Source organism: Myiozetetes cayanensis, unplaced genomic scaffold (genome assembly GCF_022539395.1).
Source record: "Myiozetetes cayanensis isolate MyiCay16 unplaced genomic scaffold, myiCay2020 scf4, whole genome shotgun sequence".
Classification (NCBI taxonomy): domain Eukaryota; kingdom Metazoa; phylum Chordata; class Aves; order Passeriformes; family Tyrannidae; genus Myiozetetes; species Myiozetetes cayanensis.
The window spans coordinates 54,827,193-54,847,299 of record NW_026087631.1 but is presented as its reverse complement, the minus strand read 5'-3'; the positions used below and the strand labels follow the sequence as shown (position 1 = coordinate 54,847,299).

The 20,107-nt window shown below is 40.7% G+C and overlaps 1 protein-coding gene and 1 non-coding gene across 2 annotated transcripts in view; both read right to left on the bottom strand.

Annotated features, from left to right (window-relative positions):
• The window catches only part of SLC1A1 (solute carrier family 1 member 1), a 53,967-nt gene extending 34,283 nt beyond the window's left edge, over window positions 1-19,684 (bottom strand). The window contains exons 1-2 of the mRNA XM_050328518.1: window positions 19,434-19,684; window positions 4,660-4,800 (exon numbers count right to left, since the gene is read on the bottom strand). Of these exons, the coding sequence (XP_050184475.1) occupies window positions 4,660-4,800; window positions 19,434-19,524 (232 nt within the window). The 5' untranslated portion in view covers window positions 19,525-19,684. The remainder of the gene's footprint in view (window positions 1-4,659; window positions 4,801-19,433) is intronic.
• TRNAG-ACC (transfer RNA glycine (anticodon ACC)) lies at window positions 18,200-18,272 on the bottom strand. The gene has a single exon. It is a non-coding gene; the product is annotated as a tRNA-Gly (tRNA).
• Window positions 19,685-20,107: the final 423 nt, after the last annotated feature.

Sequence of the window (20,107 nt, the reverse complement as noted above, 5' to 3'; positions counted from 1 at the left end):
GCAAAAAGTCCTGGAATCTCAAAGAGTGATTCCCACCTCTGCTCTCTTTGCTGTGGGCTTGATTTACATCATTACATCCAAATGGGCTGGGCTCTGGGCATGAGACACGCATTTGTGCACAGCTCACTGTCTCTAAAATATAAGCTGCTTCTTTTCAGGATGCAACATTACCTTTTAAGACATTCTAATCATAAAAATACTACAGACTGTATTTTCAAAAATGTCTTGATGATTCTTGTGCAAAAATGTTGCTAGTATCCAAAATCCAGTATTTCGACATGATATACATTTGCAAAAGGCATCAAAACTTCTTAGATGCCTTTGGACCCAGCATCATGATCTGGTTACAGTTATGCACCAAATGAGCCCCTGCAATTATCTCTTGTGCACACACTTGGCCTGCCGCAAAGGCACAATGACAGGACAACGTTGAACTTTCTCACAGTGAGCTAAGCAGCATCCCCTTAAATTGTTTACTAAAAAGACAGTCATTCAGGACCACCTGAGGTATTGTCACTAGTTTTACTGCAGTAACTTTGCATGTATTGGGACCATAAATATCTGCCACTAAGTAGGTGCATGTGTATATAGGTTTGACAGCCGTGAACATCAGATATAGGTCTTACTGAGGTCTGCATAATATGCAAATCCCAAGGAGGTGGACATCCTCAGAACACATCTGGTCCCACCAAAGAGCCACCCAGAATCCAGGCAGTGGTGCTTTCCTTGCATGTCATATATTTAGTTAATAATAATGAGGTTACTTCAGAGGAAAATGCTTTTGTGTCTCACCCCAGGAAACGTACAGCCAAATGCAAAAATATGTGGCCTTGCCACTAACAGTGAGATGTTTGTCTTGTTTAGAAACTTAACTAAAGACACATCCTGGATCTTCCTTAAATTTTTTAATCCCATCCTTGTTCTGTAAAGAATTTACAGTAATTTTTTTTTTAAGTGTGAATTTTGCTTTTGTGCTAAAATTCATAATTGCAAAGAGATCGTGTGGTCTAACTTGACTTTAGTGAGGTTTTTGACACTGTCATCCATAATAAACCCGTGGAACAACTGACAAAACACAGCTTAGACAATTGCAAAGTGAGGTGAATTGAAACCTGGTTGAATGTGCAGGCCCAGAAGGTTGTGATCACCAGCACAAGTCTGGTTGGAGGCAATTCAGTGATGATGCACCCCAGAGGTCAATACCAGGACCAATACTGTTTAACATTTTATCAAGGACCCAGTGATGGAGCTGATGTTGAAGAAGAGTGGTTCCTCAGCAAGTTCATAGGATTTTTCTGTCTGAAGGAGAGAAAGTTACTGAGAGATCTTGTATCAGTACTTGCAAGGGCTGATAAAAGAGATACTTGCAAGGGCTGATAAAAGAGATAAAGAAGGACTTTTTACAAAGGCATCTAATTCTAGGAAAAATGGGAATGGCTTTAAATTGCAAACAGGTAAGTTTAGTTTAGATATTGGAAAGAAATTCTTCACTTTGAAGATGATGAGACACTAGAACAGGTTGGCCCAAGAAACTGTGTTTGCCCCATCCCTGGAAGGGTCCAATGCCAGGTCAGATGGGGCTTGGAGCAAAGTGGTCTAGTAGAAGGTGTTTCTGTTCATGACAGGGGATTTGGAACTAGATGATCTTTAAGGTCATTTCCAAACAAAAGCATTCTATGATTAAAAATTCAGAGGAATGGCTGATACGTGATATGGTTATACTGTCACTCAGAGATACCTGGATGGGCTGGAGGATTTGTCTGAAAGAAGTATCATAAGTTCAGCAAGAAGAAATGCAGAACCCTATATCTGGCGAGGAATAATGTAAAGCACCAGTACATGCTGGTGGATGGCTGGCTGGAGAACAGCTCTGCAGAGAAGGACCTGAAGGTCCCGAGAGACAACAAGACAGCAACAACTCATAGCAAAGGTGGCCGGCAGCCTCCTGGGCAGCATTCTGACAAGCACTGCCAGCATGTGGAGGGAGGTGATCTCTCTAAACACAACACCTGTTAGGCCACATCTGGAGTACTTTGTCTAGTTGTAGGCTCCCCAGTACAAGAAAGGGATGGACTGACTGCAGTTGAGTCCAGTGAAGGGCCATAAACATGATGAAGGGATTGGAGCATCTCTCACATGATGACAGGGTGAGAGAGCAAGGACTGTTTAGTCTGGAGAAGAGAAGGCTCAGAGGGATCTTTTTCATGTATATAAATTGCTGATGGATGTGAATGAGTACAGAGCCAGACTCTTCACAGTGGTGCCCAAAGACAAGCCATGAAACAATAGGCAAAAATGGAAAAAACCCACGACATTTCATCCGAACAGGAAAACACTGTTTTCTGTGAGGTTGGTCAAACACATTGCCTTGAGAAATTGTGGAGTCCCCATGCTTGAAGATTTTCAAAACCTGCCTGGACATGGTCTAGGGTAACCTGCTCTAGCTGGTTACTTTGTTTTAGTTGAGGATTGGACTAGAGGGTTTCAAGAGGTCTCTTCCATTCTGTATGAAAGAGGAAAAATTACTAGTGTGCTTCATGATTATACACAGGTCTATTATTCAATTCAAATTTGCATTTCTGATGCTTGGAAGGTTAATATGTCTCTTTTAAAAAAGAGGTAAAATATTTCCTCAACTTCCTGAGGATGAATGCAGGTAAACAGTGAAAACCATCATGCACAAAAACGAGTAATTCATTTGCTTGCCACACATTTCAGCGTTACTTGCGTACAGGCAGCTAATGCTTTTGTTTTCAATAGCAGCAAAGCCCTGCGTGTTCTGTTGAAATAGCTTCTGTTCCTTATCAGTCTTGTTTCCTTTTTCTTTCCTAGAAACTGAATATAGAAGTGTAGAAAAAACATGCCCTTATTTTTATGGAAATGGGATATGCCAAGGTCAGAATCAGAGCATGTGATTCTCCTCTCTTTATATGAATTTAACTCCTGTAATCTGCAATCTTTAAAATCCAAGCTTGTGTTAAAAGCTACAAATGCAGTTTACTCATACTGGAACATTAAACGTTAAGTAAGAGCCTAGTATTTTTAACAGGATGATTGCCATTTCCCCTTGCAAGTGCTGGACAGGAATACATTTAATAAATAATTAATCTCAAGGTTATCCTAATGATATAAATTATTTCTGAAGACAGTTAAGCCCAGCTTAACTCAAAAATAAAAGCTTGTTGAAGAAAAGAAATGTATTAATCTTATCTTGGCAACTTTTCCTGGATCTCCTGTCACAGAGTAAAGATTTCCTCTCCTTAACATACTAACAACTGTTTCATCTCCGTTCCTTTGGACACAGCTTTTGACTATTTTGTGCCATCATTTCTCACTCTGCCTTTGGCAGCTTTCCCTTCTGGATCTTGCAGCTCTTGACATTCTCCATTTCAGTTCTAACACTGGGTTCCTGTCACTCTGCATTACAGATATGCTTGAAAGGCCTTGGCAGCTTCCCTCAGGATGCTTCTATCATAGGCCCACTTTGGGGTGTGCTCTTGTGAAATCAGTCATATTTTTGACCATGATCTTTGAGGAGCTTGAAAGTTTGTACTCAATATCCAATTCTCAAAAGCACTTTCATAGATGACTGAAATTCCCCTTTAATTTTCTGATCACAGCATGCTCTCCCTTTCTGTATTCTGAACTCTGATCCATTTTCACTAACTAACATCCAATCAATCAAAAAACACCTGGGCACAAATACATTCACAAAACAGAGGCTTTGTGGAGATGAAAAGGGACAATATAGTGACGAATGTGCTTTGATTCACTGTAGTAAGCTAAAAGAAAATAGTCACCATCCTTGTACCTTCACTAAAGGTTTACAAAATAAAGATATATCTGCTTGGCTTTCTTTCCCTTTTTTAAATTTATTTACTATTTTTAAAGAAAGGCTATTTGACATTCAGTTCAGGCTCTTTGCTTTAAGCAGTCTCCACCAAATCTTTCCAAATCTTTTCTACTGGGTGAGCTGTTAGCAAATTCTAGCATGCCATGGCAAGGTTCCAGCCAACGGCTTGCTTGCTTTTTTCAAGAGATGGAAGCTGTTCTTTTCTTTCCACAACCCCTTCCTGGCCGTACAGTCTTCCTCCACACTTGTAGTTACCCAAAACTCACAACTCCTTTGAACCAAGTGGATTTTTTCTCTGTAATTTATTTCTGTCAGTGAATTTAATGGACTCATAGAAGGATTCAGCAAATGCCAGAGCTCATGCAAAGTACCTCATGGGAAGTGTAGGTCAGGAATATTCTCTTTATGACAGTAAACCATGAGATTAGCCCCGCCTTTCTCGTGAAATGGTAACACGAGACTACTTAAAATAGTTAACTCTCTACCTCAGAACATGCTGTTGCAGCTTTGGGCTTGCAATTTGCGACTGCTTAATGCACTCCTGAAAACAGGGAGAGAGAGAGATACAAGAATCTAAAAACATGTAAAGCTATTACGTCACAGCTCTTTATAATGTACTTACCAGATAACAATACTAATCCTTCCAAATCCATACTCACTATATAGGGAAAAATTTAATCTAAATGTATGAAATCTGAATTTCTCATTATAGAGTTCCATCAAATTGTTTTCAGAGGTTATTTCCTTTAGAAAGAAAGCTAACCCACAATGATAACCTCATCATCTAACTGTATTTCCAGACATACCTGTGATCATACTTGATATGATTAATGGCAGAATGATGAGTTTGAGCATTCTCATCAGCAGTTCCCCAGGAAAGGCAAAGTAGACTTTATCCAAATTAGACAATTTGCCATATTCCCGCACCAGCACACCAACTCCAATACCTAAAAGGGACATAAAAAATGCGATACAAATTAGATGTAATTTATAGTAGAGACATGGGAAACAAGGAGAAAAATAGTAGAACAGTTAAACAAAAAGAGCAAGCAGTAGACATATTTTTACAGCTATGGTAGAACTTCTAAAGCAAACCAGACAAGAGATGTTTCCTCTTCTGTTCTATGATAAGCAAATGATATCTATGATGACGAGCAAAGTAATAATACACATAATTCTGAATCTGAAGGATGTCTCCAGTTATGTCTTTCGAAAACTCTTATTATTTCCTCTGATTATCACTCCAGTCCAGTAGTGACTCTTTACCTGCCTTCTCTAGTTCTAGAAGACCCCGACTAGTATTAAAAAAAAAAAAAAAATCAACAGAATATATATATAAACACTACCAAACATTAAAGAAAGGTAGTGATATAAATACTTTAGATGATTTTTATTGGTGAAAATAAGGCTACCCAGCAGCAACAGTTTCAGTAATTGCTGCTCTACATAATTAGAAAAGAGTGTGACTGTAATTACTAAATTAATTTAATAACTTCCAGGAAATTCATCAACAAAAATACATTCCACATATTTCACACTCATTCCACTACACAGCAAACCTACAATACCAGATTATAAATTCAATCAATGATTGAGCCATGGCACAAGGCACCTTTGCACTTCCTCTTATCTTTGGATTAAATGAATTATCAGGTAGTTCTAGCTACTGCAACAAATCACGGATAAGAGTTCTACCAAAAGAAAATAATGGCCAAGAGACATAATTTTGCAGTTTGACAGGCAATACCTTTACTTTCCATTTCAACTTGATCTCCCAGTTAAAATAACTGGTATAAGAAATGCGTTCATCAGCATTTAGAAAGCACTAAGAACTGCTGCTTTACAGGAACATTGTAACGCTTCAGTCTTGAATAAGCTGAGTACCAAATGATTTCCATTTCTAACTGGATCCAGTGAAACAGCAAGTCAGAAAAGTCAGAACCCTTCATTACCCTCTGAGTGCTAAAAGGTCTTATTTGTATGAATAAACCTAATGGAATTATTTATACCCCTTGTTATTTTGAGTGTATATTTTGCAGTGGGATTGTTACAAACAGCAGAAGAAGGTACCAGTGTACCTTTACCAGCCTCAGTGGCTCATGTAAACTTGCAAGGGCCCAGGAAAGCTGCTAGTGCCCAAGCCAAACGCACCTCTTCCCCAGTTTTATTTCTGATGGTGTACAAGGCATTTAAGTTAGATACTGCTCAAGAAGTTGGTGTACTGGTTGATTACATAGGCTTAGAGGATACATTTGTTTTAACTGATTGATGTTGTGGAGACAGACAATGCCAGCAGGTTCAAAATCAAATTTAGACCAGTGGAAAACTGGTCCGTACTGTTGATTCTGAAGGAAACAAACAGTGATTCCCATATCCAATTCCCTACTAAATACAAACTCACTGGCATTCTATTCTAGGAAGTAAGGAATTTTGCAAAAAATCTCCCTAAAGATTCATCATGGCTGTGGTTTGTGGTAGTTCACATTCTATTTGGTTGTTATTTGATGCAATTACTAGTTACCTTCAAGACCTTGCCTCCAAGGGGACAAAAGAGCATGAATCATCTTTTCTGTGCTCTATCTGCACCTGCAAGATCAAGCTAAAAAGAAAATTTGGGCAGCCTGTAAACTCCTACCAAGTCTTTCCTGTTAAGAAACAGATGGAAAATGAACAAGTTAAGCTTCCAAGTAAATGAGCTGCTTTAAGCAACTATTAAGGTTTCTGATTTAGGTGTAATCTGTGCCAGTGAACATGCACAGTTTAAATTCCTTGTAACAATCTTGAATCTTAATAACCTTGAAGATATTTGCAATATTATGCAAATGGCCTTGATCAGTGAATGATAAGACACAATGATCTCTATTTCTAATCTAGTGACTGAATTAGATGTGTTAAAATAATTACTCTGCACTTTAAGATAAGCCCAAGCGAGATAAAATTCCATTTGTAAAATGGTTGCATATATTGAAGTTAGTTGCTAAAACTGTGATCCTGAAAGTATCAGAGTAAATAGCTGAATCTAACCATACAGGTAATCACCATACAGGTAATCTCCATGTCTTCAGACAATTTACACAATTTAGTGTAGGCATTTGCTTAAATTACAGCAAGACTAGACTGCATGTTTAAGGAAGCTTGTATAATGCCACTTTATTCTGAGCAGGTGTGACTAGAACGTGTTCTAACCCATCTGCCTTTCATTCTAGGTGGTGACTCATATTTGACCAGCTGGAAGTTGGATCATTCTATATTCATCAGGATTGCTAGCAGGTACAAAGATTCACCCTCATTTTCATTCTTTTGTGTGCTCTTTTCCAATTCTTTAGATTTCACTACAAAAACTTCCTATGTGCTCTCCAAATTTTAGCAGGGCTTCCTTAAGCTTTTCCACATACATATTCGTATCTGCTTTGGGTTTGGATTTTTTGTTTGGTTTTTGTTTGGTTGGTTTTGTTTGTTTGTTTGTTTGTGGTTTTTAGGTTATTATTTATGCAGTGCCAATAGCTGAGAACAGAGTTCCTCATTCTAAAAATCTCCTGAAATTACATTATTGCTCTCAATTCATGTAATTTCTTTACCAGACAGAGCACTTATATGCCAGCATCTAGCATATGTTGCTTGAATTTAGCATGGGAATATAAGAAATTTTACTTTGTAACAGTAACAAGAGAAGGCTAGAAATTTAGCAGAATAACATTGCTTATATACTTGAAATGGAATAGATAAAACTTTTTGATCGTCATCTCAATAACCAAGTTCAACTGGAAACTTCTTCCTGGGAATTATAACACACAGAAAGAAGTACAGCCCAGCATACATTTCAGGTGGTCATCACTGCTTTTAGCATCACACTGATTATAGTAGCCCCAAGTAAGAATAGATGAAAGTCTTACAAAATCTCAGTTTCTCTATATGAATGCTACTGATACACCACCATTTTCAAAACAAAAATGTGCTTACTTCTAGCAACCACAAAACACACTACAGTAGGTAAAGTCTCTTCTATATATTAGGATTCTTCCTTTAATTTATCTTTTGTTTGTTTGTTTATGGAATAATTTACTACTACTTTTTTGAAGAGCAAAACATCACTTTCCTGCTTGCCCCCTTTATCTTTCCTCAGTTGTAACCACTCCACTTTTCCTCTTGTCCATGACAAATTGTTTTTATTTCTTTTCTATCCCCTCTCCTTGCTTTTCCTTCTTGACCTACCTGTCTAAGTTTGGTTATGATTTTTACCATAAGAGCAATCCTTAAGAACTTAATGACATACTGCTTAAGGTCCAGAGTTCTGCAGTACTGGGCAGATATGAAGAACGATGGTGGAATAAGCTGTACAATCCCATGTCTTTAATTTAATTTTCTAAGGCAAATATATCCTTACAATTACGCATAGTACAGCACACGCTGCATAGCATGGTGAGTACATTTTCTCTCCAAGCAGCCACCAACACAGAAAACAAAAGGTGCACTCTGAGTCTCTGGGATTGTAACACATGAAGAGACTACAGTTCTCTTGTCTGAATCCATATGAAACAAACATGCCTTGATTCCTTGTCACTACTCTCCCAGGCAGCACCTAGTCTTATTACAAACTCAGAAACAGACAGAATATCCTTCAAAGAGAGGCTGTAAGGCAGACTAAGAGAAGTGAGGGGTGAGTATGAGAAGAACTAGAGAAGAAAAACAGAGTACAAAAAAAGCACTGAAAATGAGCATACCAAGAGAAATCTGTTGGCATCCATCAGGGAGAACCAGGAGTCTCAGCTTAAAAAGCTTGGGGGAATACATGCTTCCTCTGTATGGGATGAACTGTTTTTTGCTGTGTTACCCGGGCAAAGGTGAGAAGAAAGTGATGCAAGGAGCTAGCTACCACCTGCAACTGCCTGCGCTGCATGTAGCACTCAATCCATCACGTCTGCCAAGCCTGGGGCTGTCCAGGATCTAGGAGATGATGGCTATGTGTAATAAGGAGGCATAATCAGTATGGCCTGTGTATGTACCACAGATACCAGTAAAATGTGATTTGGAAGACCACTATGTTGAGGGTTCTGCATATTTGCAAAGTTACCTCTGTGACATTTGGGTATCTGGTGAACAGACATTTATCACAATCTGCCCTTCATCTAGAGTGTCTTTTTGAATATTGCTGTTCTTTCCAAAATGCTGTCTAAGGAAAAAAGGTAAATTATTTGTTTGGGAACAAATATAGGGCTACTACATTTTTCTTCAAATACTGTGCTGCAATTCATAACACAGATTTGGAAATAAGAAAAAAGCCACACATTCTGTTCAAACAAATTGCACAATCTCTGGGCTCAGCTACACTATCACAAAATAGGGAGTGTCACATATTGTCCTACAGCTATAGTAAACTTGGAAGAATGTGCTGGCTGCTCAGCAGCCACCTGAGCAACCAAACATGGAGACCATTTATAATTTTTCAGGAAGTGATGGCTAAATCCTGAAGCTTTTTTTCTATAATTATGTGAAGTCAACACAGTTCAGATCTTGACTTCAAAAACTCAGAACACCTGAGTATCTGAATCAGTTCAGGACATGCAATATGTCATGACTGTACTTACTTGCTTACCATCATTGCCATTGTGTATTAATTGCTCTTCAAAACTTGATTACATCTTTGGTAATATGACAACAAGACAGTATGCTCCTTTACATTCTTTACCTTCACTCACAGGTAAAATAACTCACAATTTACAAACTAAAAAATGAAGCCCAAGCATAGAGATGCCTACTCCTACTTGTCCCTGAAAGTGAATATAAACCAGATAAAATTGGTATCTAACCGATAGGACTCATTATTTGCACTCATGGATGAGAAAAGTGGTCTAGGATGCACGGTGTTAATTGGCAGAGAGTTCTCACTCCATCAGTGTGCATGACACCAAAGAAACAGCAAATCACCTTCAACTCCCACTGACTTCATTATGGGAACAATCCTTAGGAATGAACCATAAAGACAATGAGAAAAGAAATCCAGCATGTATTTCTGCAGAACAAATAATGTGTTTTGCAAAATTATCTTTTTTGAAGTACGCCATATAGATCACTGAAAAAAAGAATTGTGCTATTTATTTTTCCTGTTTTCCTACAGTTCCAGAATGTGAAAACTCCCTTTCACTGGAGAAGTTAATGACTCTGGCTAATGCTGATAAACACTGGGGGAAATACAGGAATTTTGCTTTGATGCAGCATGGAAAGAAGAAGAAATGCCGCACCTGGTATTATTTAATTGTACTGTAGCAACGTGGACTGTGCTATTAACTAAGTGATTAATCTCTTCATAATTTCACATGATATGCTGTACATATGACACACTAAAACACAATTACTCTTATCATATTGATGGGTCTTAATTGAATTAACTTTACAACAGATAATTCATGGAACTGAAAACACTAGCAAACAAAATTCACTGGCTTGCTTTGAAACACAATACAAAACATTCAATATAAACATATCAAATTGCAGCACAGACAGGCAAAATTTTTGGAGTGCCTGATACATTCCGAGTCCTTTAGTAACACTTTATAAATCCCTTTTGTTCCTCCCTGTTCTCTCCACAGAGTTTCTGTTATCACTGGCAGTCTCTTAGCTACAAAGAAATACACAGTGTCAACTACAGCACACTAAAATAGAGGATGTAGAAAAATACATTACTTATAGTAATACTTATAAACTTAGTCTTTCAGCTTATTAATTCAGGTCTCTGCATTATTTTTAATACTTTCTGTTATGCATTTTACTATTTTACACTCTACTTGACAAGGTATCTCCCAATAAACATACTAATGTTGATTGAAAAAAAAAAAAAAAAGATTCTTAAAAAACTGCAGACAACTTCTGAGGTAGGATTTAGAGCTTCAGGGCTATAATTGCATGGCAACTGATCTTAACTCTCTGGATGCTGGATACTGCTTGCCCATACTACCAGCTTGCTTACAAAGATCTGTGAAGAAAAGTTCTCTCAGAAATGTTCCAGAAGAAGGTTCCCAAGTCAGATCTTGGTCTACTGAAGAGTATTTAGTAGGAATGTACTAGAGGAAGATGTGCCATTCCTCAACCACGGCAAGACCCCCAATCCTCTCTCTGATTAACCTATTGAGGGGTGCAGTGGTTGTAAATTCCTTCACACAAACAACACTGTCATCTGACTGCAGTGTGAGGAAAGTTCAGGTAGACAATGACTCCCTGTGATGGACCTTCAGGAATGAAGGCAAGGTGGAGTGCTGGCCAGAGGGAAGAAAAACCAGCTTCTCCAGTGCGCTTTACTCAGAGGAGGTATGAAGGCTACTGCAACCAGCAAACCCACCTAACTCCTGCTACTCTGTGTGCCGCCAAGAGCCTGTAAAGTCACTGATAACACAGAGTGGCCTCTCAGCTACGCACCCCTGCACAGGGCCTACCTCACCCCTAGTCAAATCAGGGGCAGTTAGTTCACTCAGCCAGGAAAAGGGAAATAGTGGCCATTCTCCTGTGACTATGTGTGACCACACTTCCCCTGAACACTGAACCAGTGCTAACCTAGAACATCCATGTGCAGATGTCTAACCAGTCTGATTATTTAACAATGTCTTCTACTAGATTCTCACTTTTCTCTCACTTATCTAAACATGCTGTAGATTAATTTCATGTGTACATATCTTCCAGATTTTTCCATATGCAGATGTAATTTCTACCTGAGAAAGTCAAGATAAAAATATACAGCTGCAGTAAAAAACTTTATGATTGTGCTTCATCTAGCTAGAACTGCTGTAGAGAACCTACCTAAAGGAACATAAAGTCCATACTCGAAAAATAGAGGTAGTGTGAAGAATTCATGCCTTTGTTAGTCCTTTACTCTGTTAAAATAAATTAAATTGTATCAGAGACACAATTTGTTTCTTTCAGTTTTTCAACAAACCTGTTGACTTACTAGATTTGTGTAGTACTGTACTTATAACCTTAACATAATAAACAGCACATAATCAAGATTATGTCATAAACTAAGTAATCTGAGGAAAATGACAGTTCTTTCCCTGCAGAGAAACTACATTTCTTCATGAATTTGGATGTGTTCTGATGAAAGCACCTGTTCTGTTGGGGAAGCCTGTATGAAACTCATTAAGGTTTCAGGAAGAGTGAACTCAAACTGAAGCACATGCAAAGGACCTGTAGAGTGATAAAAAGAATGAGGAGACCACCTTTTGAAAGGAGATTAAAGATCTTGCTTTGTCCAACAGGGACGAGTGAGGTAGAAGTACAGAAAATGGTTGAATAGCAGAGAATGAGCAATATTTTAACTAATGGATGCATAGTGAAACTTAATACCTTTAGACTGGAAATTTTCAGGCTTTCAACAGTCAGACTAGGAGGAGGTGCAGCATCAAGAAGCCTCACCGGCTTTAAGATGGAGGATGATATGTTACAGAATTTTACTTAAAATGTTGTAACCTGAAGCAGCAGTAGACTAGATATGATAATTTAGGTGGTATCTTTCTATCTCATATTCCTGTCTTTTACAGTAAAATTGAAATGTAACTTGAAAACAGTAATTGTCCTTCTTCTTTTGCAGACCTTCCCTACAAATCCTTTCAGCTGACATTTCTAAAACCATTAACAATTCTCCTCCACCCAACACACCTCTAACGTGACCCTTCTTTCTATGACCTCTCTCCTCTGCAGTCATCTAGATATTTACAAGTCTTACTGCCTCCTTCATGTCTCCAAATTCACTATTTTACAAAACAGTGTTTTTGTTTGGTCCCCTTTTCTCACTCATTTCAGATACTGTCATGTCCCCAGTCCTAGCATATAACATTTTGCTTATATGGTCTAACACACTACAACACTTTTAGCACCATTACAATGCCACCCCAAAAAAATTAATTTCTCACCCTTTCCTGTAAAAACACACTGATCTTCTGTTCTCTCCACATCATTTGATTGCTATCCCAAAGCTATATGAGCACCTTTGTACATCCTGGATAGCCCAAGAGATATCAGCTCAATAGAGCAGATCAGGAAAAATACATCTTCATTTAGGACCCCTAGAACAGGAACTAATGGGCTGGCAATGGTACAGAAAGGCGAAATACTAGTAATTAAATATCTGTCAGATTCTGACCATTGTTACAGCTTCTTTGATGAGAAAAAAGGACAGTAAACATGACATACTGTTCTAGCTATCCCACTGCTGGAAGGGCAATGGAATGATTGTGACTGAGATAAGCAGCTGGAAAGGTAATTTTTTGGACACTAAAGATAGACAGATAGTGACATGCAGAAACATTGTTATTCTGAAACTAATAAAGACATCAAAGTATTGAGAAATCAGATACATGACCTAGAAAATTAGCTCAGATTAAGCAAGGCCAGGTTGTTTCCCATTCCAAAAGCATGAAAGGACCACAAAATTTGGAACATTCACTCCAATACAGCCCTTATCTTCAGCATAATATAAGATACAGATGTGATCTCACAGCATGAGATAATGTTGTGGGACTGTAAGTACAAAGGCCTTGCTCAAATCCTATGAGGAATTTATGGAAACAAAAAATAATTAAAAATTTGCAAACAACACAAGCATTGTTTGTGAGTAGTCTCAACCTGAACATTATCTATTTGTTGGGGTACATATGATGAAAGTGTCTTTATGCTTTCTTTCTAAGATGTAAACAGAAAAGAAAAATATTTTTGTAATTAGATTGTTGCATTTTCCCTTAAATAATATTAGTAAATTTGACACAGTAAATATTTTTCTGGTATTAGTATTGGTGTTATTGTTTCAAATGGAAAAAAATACTGCATTGACTTTGGTAGTTTTGGGGCTTTCTAGAGTGTAGGTTGGCCTCAGTCTGACCCTTTCCAAAGGTCCTTTCATTTAAAAGTTCAGCTCTAGTGGTAGTTTCACTTCACTCTCATAAAGTGAAACCAAAGGTTTATGTTAAAACAATACAGGAAAACACTTTGCATGATAGAAGAACAAATAAAAGATGGGGTTTCTTTGCTTCAAAACAGCTCAAGAGCAAATGAGGCATCATGCTTAACTTCCTTTGGATTCTTTCACTGGATGACTTTCTGGTTTAGAGCATTTTTGATCCTCAGTAGTATGTGAAACTCTCAGATGACACTGTTAGCTCTTCTGCACTTATATTTTCTGTCTTTAAAATTGAATTCAGACACTTTTTTAGAATTGCTGGGTTTCACACATTTCTGAACAGATCCCATCCTATATCAAACTGTGTGCAAGTGCGGCAGAGAAGCGCAGAGAGGCACACAGCTGTCTAGTGAGGCATAAAAAGTCGTGTCATCTATACTGTTTAAAGGCACACCAAAAAGAAACCAGAAATCCTCTGTCAAATTTCCACGCCACCACCATTGATTCAAGATGTCTGGATTTCATTTGTTATAAATTCTAAATTAGTAAAATGTTATGTTTCAGAATTTAAGAAAGGAATCAGATGCTTGCTTTACAACTACACTTGTCAGAAACTCACAAAGGAATAATTCTCTTGATTTATTATATTCCCCTGAATTTATTTCCTGTGTTTTTACTAGTGTATTTTCTAGTGTAAGAGATGATTAATCTGTTTCACTGTTTGTAACCTTCCCACTGTATTGTGCAGAAAATGAGAAATGATACTGAAGACAGCCTAAACTAAGTTAGTGGGCCACTTCTTGGTAAAGGTGTAAGGAAGCGGAAATGAAAAACAGTGAAACCTTACTCCATACCTAGAATGGGCTTCTGATTTTTAAATTAAATTTTCCAGAGACAGAAGCAACTTATCATGAGAAACAGAAAGACTTTATAGGTTTACTGGGTTTAGGGGCTGCAGGTCACAAAAGAAACTCAGGTGTACGGTGAACTCCCTGGGTTCAGAGTGGCCTTTTCCATGGTGAAAGGCCATCAACATAGTGATAAGTTACTAATTGATCTGTTCTTGTCTTCATCCTGTGAGACATCCATTCTTGTAAGAATCCACTGGTAGGCTTCCAGATAATGCAAAACTACTGCTTTTAAAAGCAGCTGTCAAATCTCCTTGTGTCTGATTGCAGAGGGAGGACAGCCTTTCAATTAGCAGGTGTGAATACACCTGACTTATCTGGGAACAAAAAAACACAAATCAAAACAAAACAAAAAACCTATAGGGAGATATTGCTACTTAATATTATAAAATAACTTTCATTAACAATAAAGAGAATACATTTTTGGCATATGTACTGCTAGGGTGCTATCATAAAGCACAGACCAGAAGATCCAGCGGCTGCTGCACTCATCAAATCCTGACAAAAAGCTCTAGTCACAACATTCAAAGTTTCTCCAATGCTGGTGTTACAACAGGAACTATGCATATTTTAATCTCACTCTCAAATGAGAGGAGAGAAGGAGGTCTGATGCCAGCCTCAATCTTTCAACAAGGGAATTGCACAAACAAAGCGTCTGATGCTGCAGATGCCCAATAAACTTCATTTCAGAAGCGGAAAAATCTAGTATTCAGGCATGCTCCAGCCTGAATACCTGACCCCCACCCTTTCTCAGTCATTTCACCCCTGCCTCACACACCCGCTTGCTGCAGCTCCGCGTTTTGCCAGTTCTCCGTCTTCCCGGTCCGCGGGCTGCCTCCGAGCCACCTCGGACAGCTCCCGCCGCCCCTGCACCGCCCCGCACGGCTCCCGCCTGCATGGCCATGGCACCTAGGGTCCCTTCCTGAGGTGAACACCATGAGCAACACGCCCAAATGTGAAAAAGAATAGAGGAGAAAGCTAATGGTCATCACTGCCTCGCACTGAAATACCTCTGACGAACATGATCTATGGTAGGCTGAAGAAGTCACAGCCTCCTGTGACTGTTGGCTGTATCTATCTAAATACTGGATTTCTCGCATCTTCCTCGTGACTACCTGAAGAATTTCAGTGCACATGTGCTGTAGAAGAAAGCCCACTTCACACACTCGGGGGGGTGGGGGGAGAACTAACCTGTATATTTAGGCAAACTGAATCCCTCAGACTCATGTTGCCCCACCACAGAACTGCTACAAAAAAAAAAAAAAAAAAAAAAAGATAACGGTCTAATAAATTTCAAAATAAGTATTAAGAAGAAATTGTAACTTTTTTGTATATAATTTCTGAAAAGGTTAAAAGATCCCTACCCTAGGACAGTGTGCTACTGTAACTCAGTGCCTCTGATCATATGTAGGCAAATCACCTACACTTTAGTTCCCACTGCAAGAAAAATGTTGTTCTGCTGAAGAATTGCCCAGCATTATGAGCTATTAGCCTATGACATAGAGACTAATGAAAGAGCAAGTATTTATACATAATTAGCCTTTTACTTTCACGACTGGTTTGGCTGTATTGCAGCAGTGACCTCTTGGAGACAAAGCAATGACAAAAAATAGATGCTCCATGAGAATCCTGTGAAGTGTGACTTAATAAGTATCCAACTGCCCTTTGGACATGAGTTTCAGGGTGAGTAAATTTCAGGGACATTTCTGGTTTATTTTGACTTGATTGTAGAAACTGGAAGCAATGTAACTTTCCATATGAAAGGCTGAAGAAGCACTTGAAGCAGATTGACTTTTAAACTGCTTTCATCAGCTCAGCTGCTTTGGGCTCAGTAAGGCCAGTAGAGTAAAAAGATGCAAGATATGTCTGCTTTTGCAGGTATCTATGTGAGGCTGCTACTCTCATAGTCACAGATCTCTCCATATCAGTTTGGTGGTCTGAAACAGAATGTCTGCTAAGGTAAGAAAAATAATCTCTTAAGCCTTGAGTTTTGTTTTCTTTGAAAAATGCATTCAGGTGTTTTCACCAAAAAAATGTGATACTCAAGATGCCTTGTGTTTAAATCTTAAATTATCCCCTCCCCCCCCCCACTATAAATGCCAATGTTTTTGAAAACATAAACCACAGGCAAAGGGTTGAAAGCTTAAAAGATAACACAGAATCATTACTCTTGAAGCAGGTTTTTTTTTTTTTTCTGTTTCTGTCTCTCGTCAGAGATGCACACAATAAGTAATCGGGAAAACTTTTGAGCTTAGTAAGGGTAAACATATTTCAATTAGATGATGAACATGGCTTGATAATGATGAACAAAAATCATGATTCCTTATGATAGTGTAGGAATATCAGATACTTTCCAGCACAGCTGGACAGCTTACATAGCATATTTTCACAGCTTGCTGAATTTGTTATTTCCACTCCTCATTCATCATACTTTTCTGAAGACCCTAAAGGTATGTACTTCTTTCAAAATCATGTGCTACTCTTCTGCTCACAAATGCTGGATTGTTCCTCCAAACTAACTAGATTAATAACCCTCAGTACAATTTCCCAGTGTATATAAAAATGAATATGCAAATTTAATTATGAAGGGTTTGTGGACTCTAGGTATACTAAAAATTTTCCTCGAGCTGTAGTAAAACAATAACATCTGATTCACCTCCATTTTTACAATGGTTTCACTGTTCTTGTGTACCTTCACCTCAAAGAAATACTGAAAACGCAGTAGACAGATAGCTACATGTAAAATGTAATTCAAAGCTCATGGAATTCTTAAAAAAACTCTCTTGCCAATATTTGAGAGCTCCCCTGAGTTCTGGAATGTTAATTACTGTGTAGCAGATAGAGAAGACCAAGGACACAGGAGGCATATGTGTGCTTGTCACTCTCTCACTGTCGATTCCCACTGGGTATTACGGGGGATTGGGGTCATTATTGTCCCCACAGTTCCTGTACTGTCAGACTTTGTGGCTCCCAGAGAAATTTAATTTCAGAATGATCCACCTATAAAATCACATCACACATTTCAGTTCAAACTACAATCACTGAAGATAATGCAAGGAGAATTTTTCCTAACCACTTCTGTAACTGGGAAGAAAGTATGTCAGCTCATAGAAGGACACATCTGACGGGAGTATGTGAAAATGCAATTGTCTACACACAAACACAGAAACATACAGACACTCCTCCAGTATTACAGTCACATTTTCAAAGCAATTCCTTAGCACTTGGTATACAGAACTCACAAGAATCTTTCCACTTATGAAAGAGGTGAAAAAGAATGGATACCTTTCAAATACTGAATGTATCGAAAAAAGTGCACATATATATGTAATAATGGCCAGTCTTCGCGAGCGAAGATCCGGGGAAGGTCTTTCCACCTTCCAGCCTGCGCATTGGATTTTTTAGGTGAGACACAGTGTGCGCGGAACTGAGCCCACCCTTTAATCCTAAGGTTCATCTGCCGGGGCCAAGCGAGCTTGGACAGTGGCAGCGAGGTCCTTAGGACGTAGGTGGGTTGCCTTTTTTTTAAGGGCTAACGAGCCCCACCTGCTCGGGAGTGGCCCTGACCGGGAATCGAACCCGGGTCTCCGCGGTGGTAGCGCGGCGCCTTTACCACTAGACCACCAGGGGCTCCCACATATATATGTAAGCATAGCTCTTATCACAGCTTATAAATAGATGGGTAGAATTCCAAAATAATAATTCTCTCCTGAACTAATTTGCACTGAAATAGGTATGTTCAGCCAAAATGCAAATTTGCAGAAAAGTCATTTGAAAGAGACCCATCAGATAGCAAGTTAATGAAGTATTTAAAGCAGCACTTCTCTGCAGGAGCAATAATGTGAAGGAAGCTCTCCAAATAATCACAAGGAAAGAAAGGAGTAAAACGTGTGCGACTAGGGCCAAAATTACGCCCTATGGAAGACTCTTTGTCCAAGTAATTTGATGCATTCTCTTTGCCCTCCTATCCTTAGTAAGATGGTGTTCAACTCGTTTCCCCTTTGGAAACTTGTTGACACGCGGGGGGAGAAACCTTCTTACCTTTACAATGGAGCCCCTGAAAATCCCTCTGAAAGCTAGGTGGCATTGAGACACTTTTCACCCTGAAAGCCCCTCTGAAAAATGGGTAGCACTGCCAAACTCTTCAACTCCCCAAAAAACCCTCTGAAAAATGGGTGGCACCACCAAGCTCTTCCAGTCGCAAAGCTCGCTCGGGCCATCCGAAGCTCTCCAAAGCCACCACCAGCGCTCTCCGGCCGTGCAGCCGTGTTCGGCGAGGCTGCCCCGCAGGCTCACGGAAGGCAGGTGCCGCGGTCCCCCCGGGGGCTGCGGACGCCGCCCGGGGCACAGCCCGCCCTGGGGACCCGCAGCCCCGCGGGCTCACAGCCCCCGCGCCCGTCCTCCACGGCGCGGCTTCACGCCGCCGATCACCGACCTTTGCCACACGGGCCGGCGGAACAGCGGCCGCCCGGCCAGGAGGGCCCCGGGCCCCCTGCCGACCGGGCCGCTCTCGGGTGCGGGTGCCGCGCCCTCCGCCGCTCCCGCTTGGCCGTCGCGGCACCGCAACGCTGCGGAGCCGCTGCCCGCGGCGGTGCCGGGAAGGGCGGCCGGCCCGCCCCGCCCGCCGTTCGGCTGGGTCGTTGGCATCGCCCCGTGCCGCCCGGCCCCGCGGCCACCGAGCGCCCCTCGCCCCACCGCGGGATCCGCTCCGCGGCCGGGCGAGGCCGTGTCGTGACGGCAAGGCCGGGTGGGGGGCGGCGGCCCCGCGCTCCCTGCCGGCCCCCGCGCTCACCCGTCAGCACGGCGGCCACCGTGCTCAGCAGCAGCCAGTTCCTCCTCACGAAGCTCGGGCAGAAGCATCCCTTCTTGATAGTCTGCGCCATGGCGGGGGGCGGCGGGGCTGGAGCACTGGGCGCCCCGCGGAGCCGAGCCGAGCCGAGCCGAGGCCGAGCCGAGTCGAGCTCAGCCGAGCAAGCCGAGCCGCCTGCGTGCGCTCCGCGGGGCTGCGCGCCTACCGCGGGAGGCGGAGACGTTGCGCTTCACCTGGCAACCGGAGAGCCCGGCCCCCGCCCGCCCCCGCCCGCCCCCGCCCGGCCGGCCCACCTGCCGCACACCACACCCCGCCGACCCCTGTCAAAACGGGGCCCGGCCCAGGCCAATATCCGTAGCATCTCCCCGCTGGGCTTTATCCTGGTACGGTTACCAAAAGAGTGAAGAAGGGTTTATTTCTCTGTGTAGCTCCTTGACAATGATTTCCTTCTCCCTCGCCACCCAGAAGTGTGCTTAATACTGGGATCCGATTACCTGTGGGCTTATGGTAGGGTTTTCAGTATGTTTATAAACTTGTTGATTATGATTTTCAAGCCTAGAGATCAATCGATAAATGTAAAAAGGACAACTGCTTTTGTCTTGCTGAATGACACGAAGGAGTGTGAAGAATTAAAGTTTAATTTATCTTATTTAATT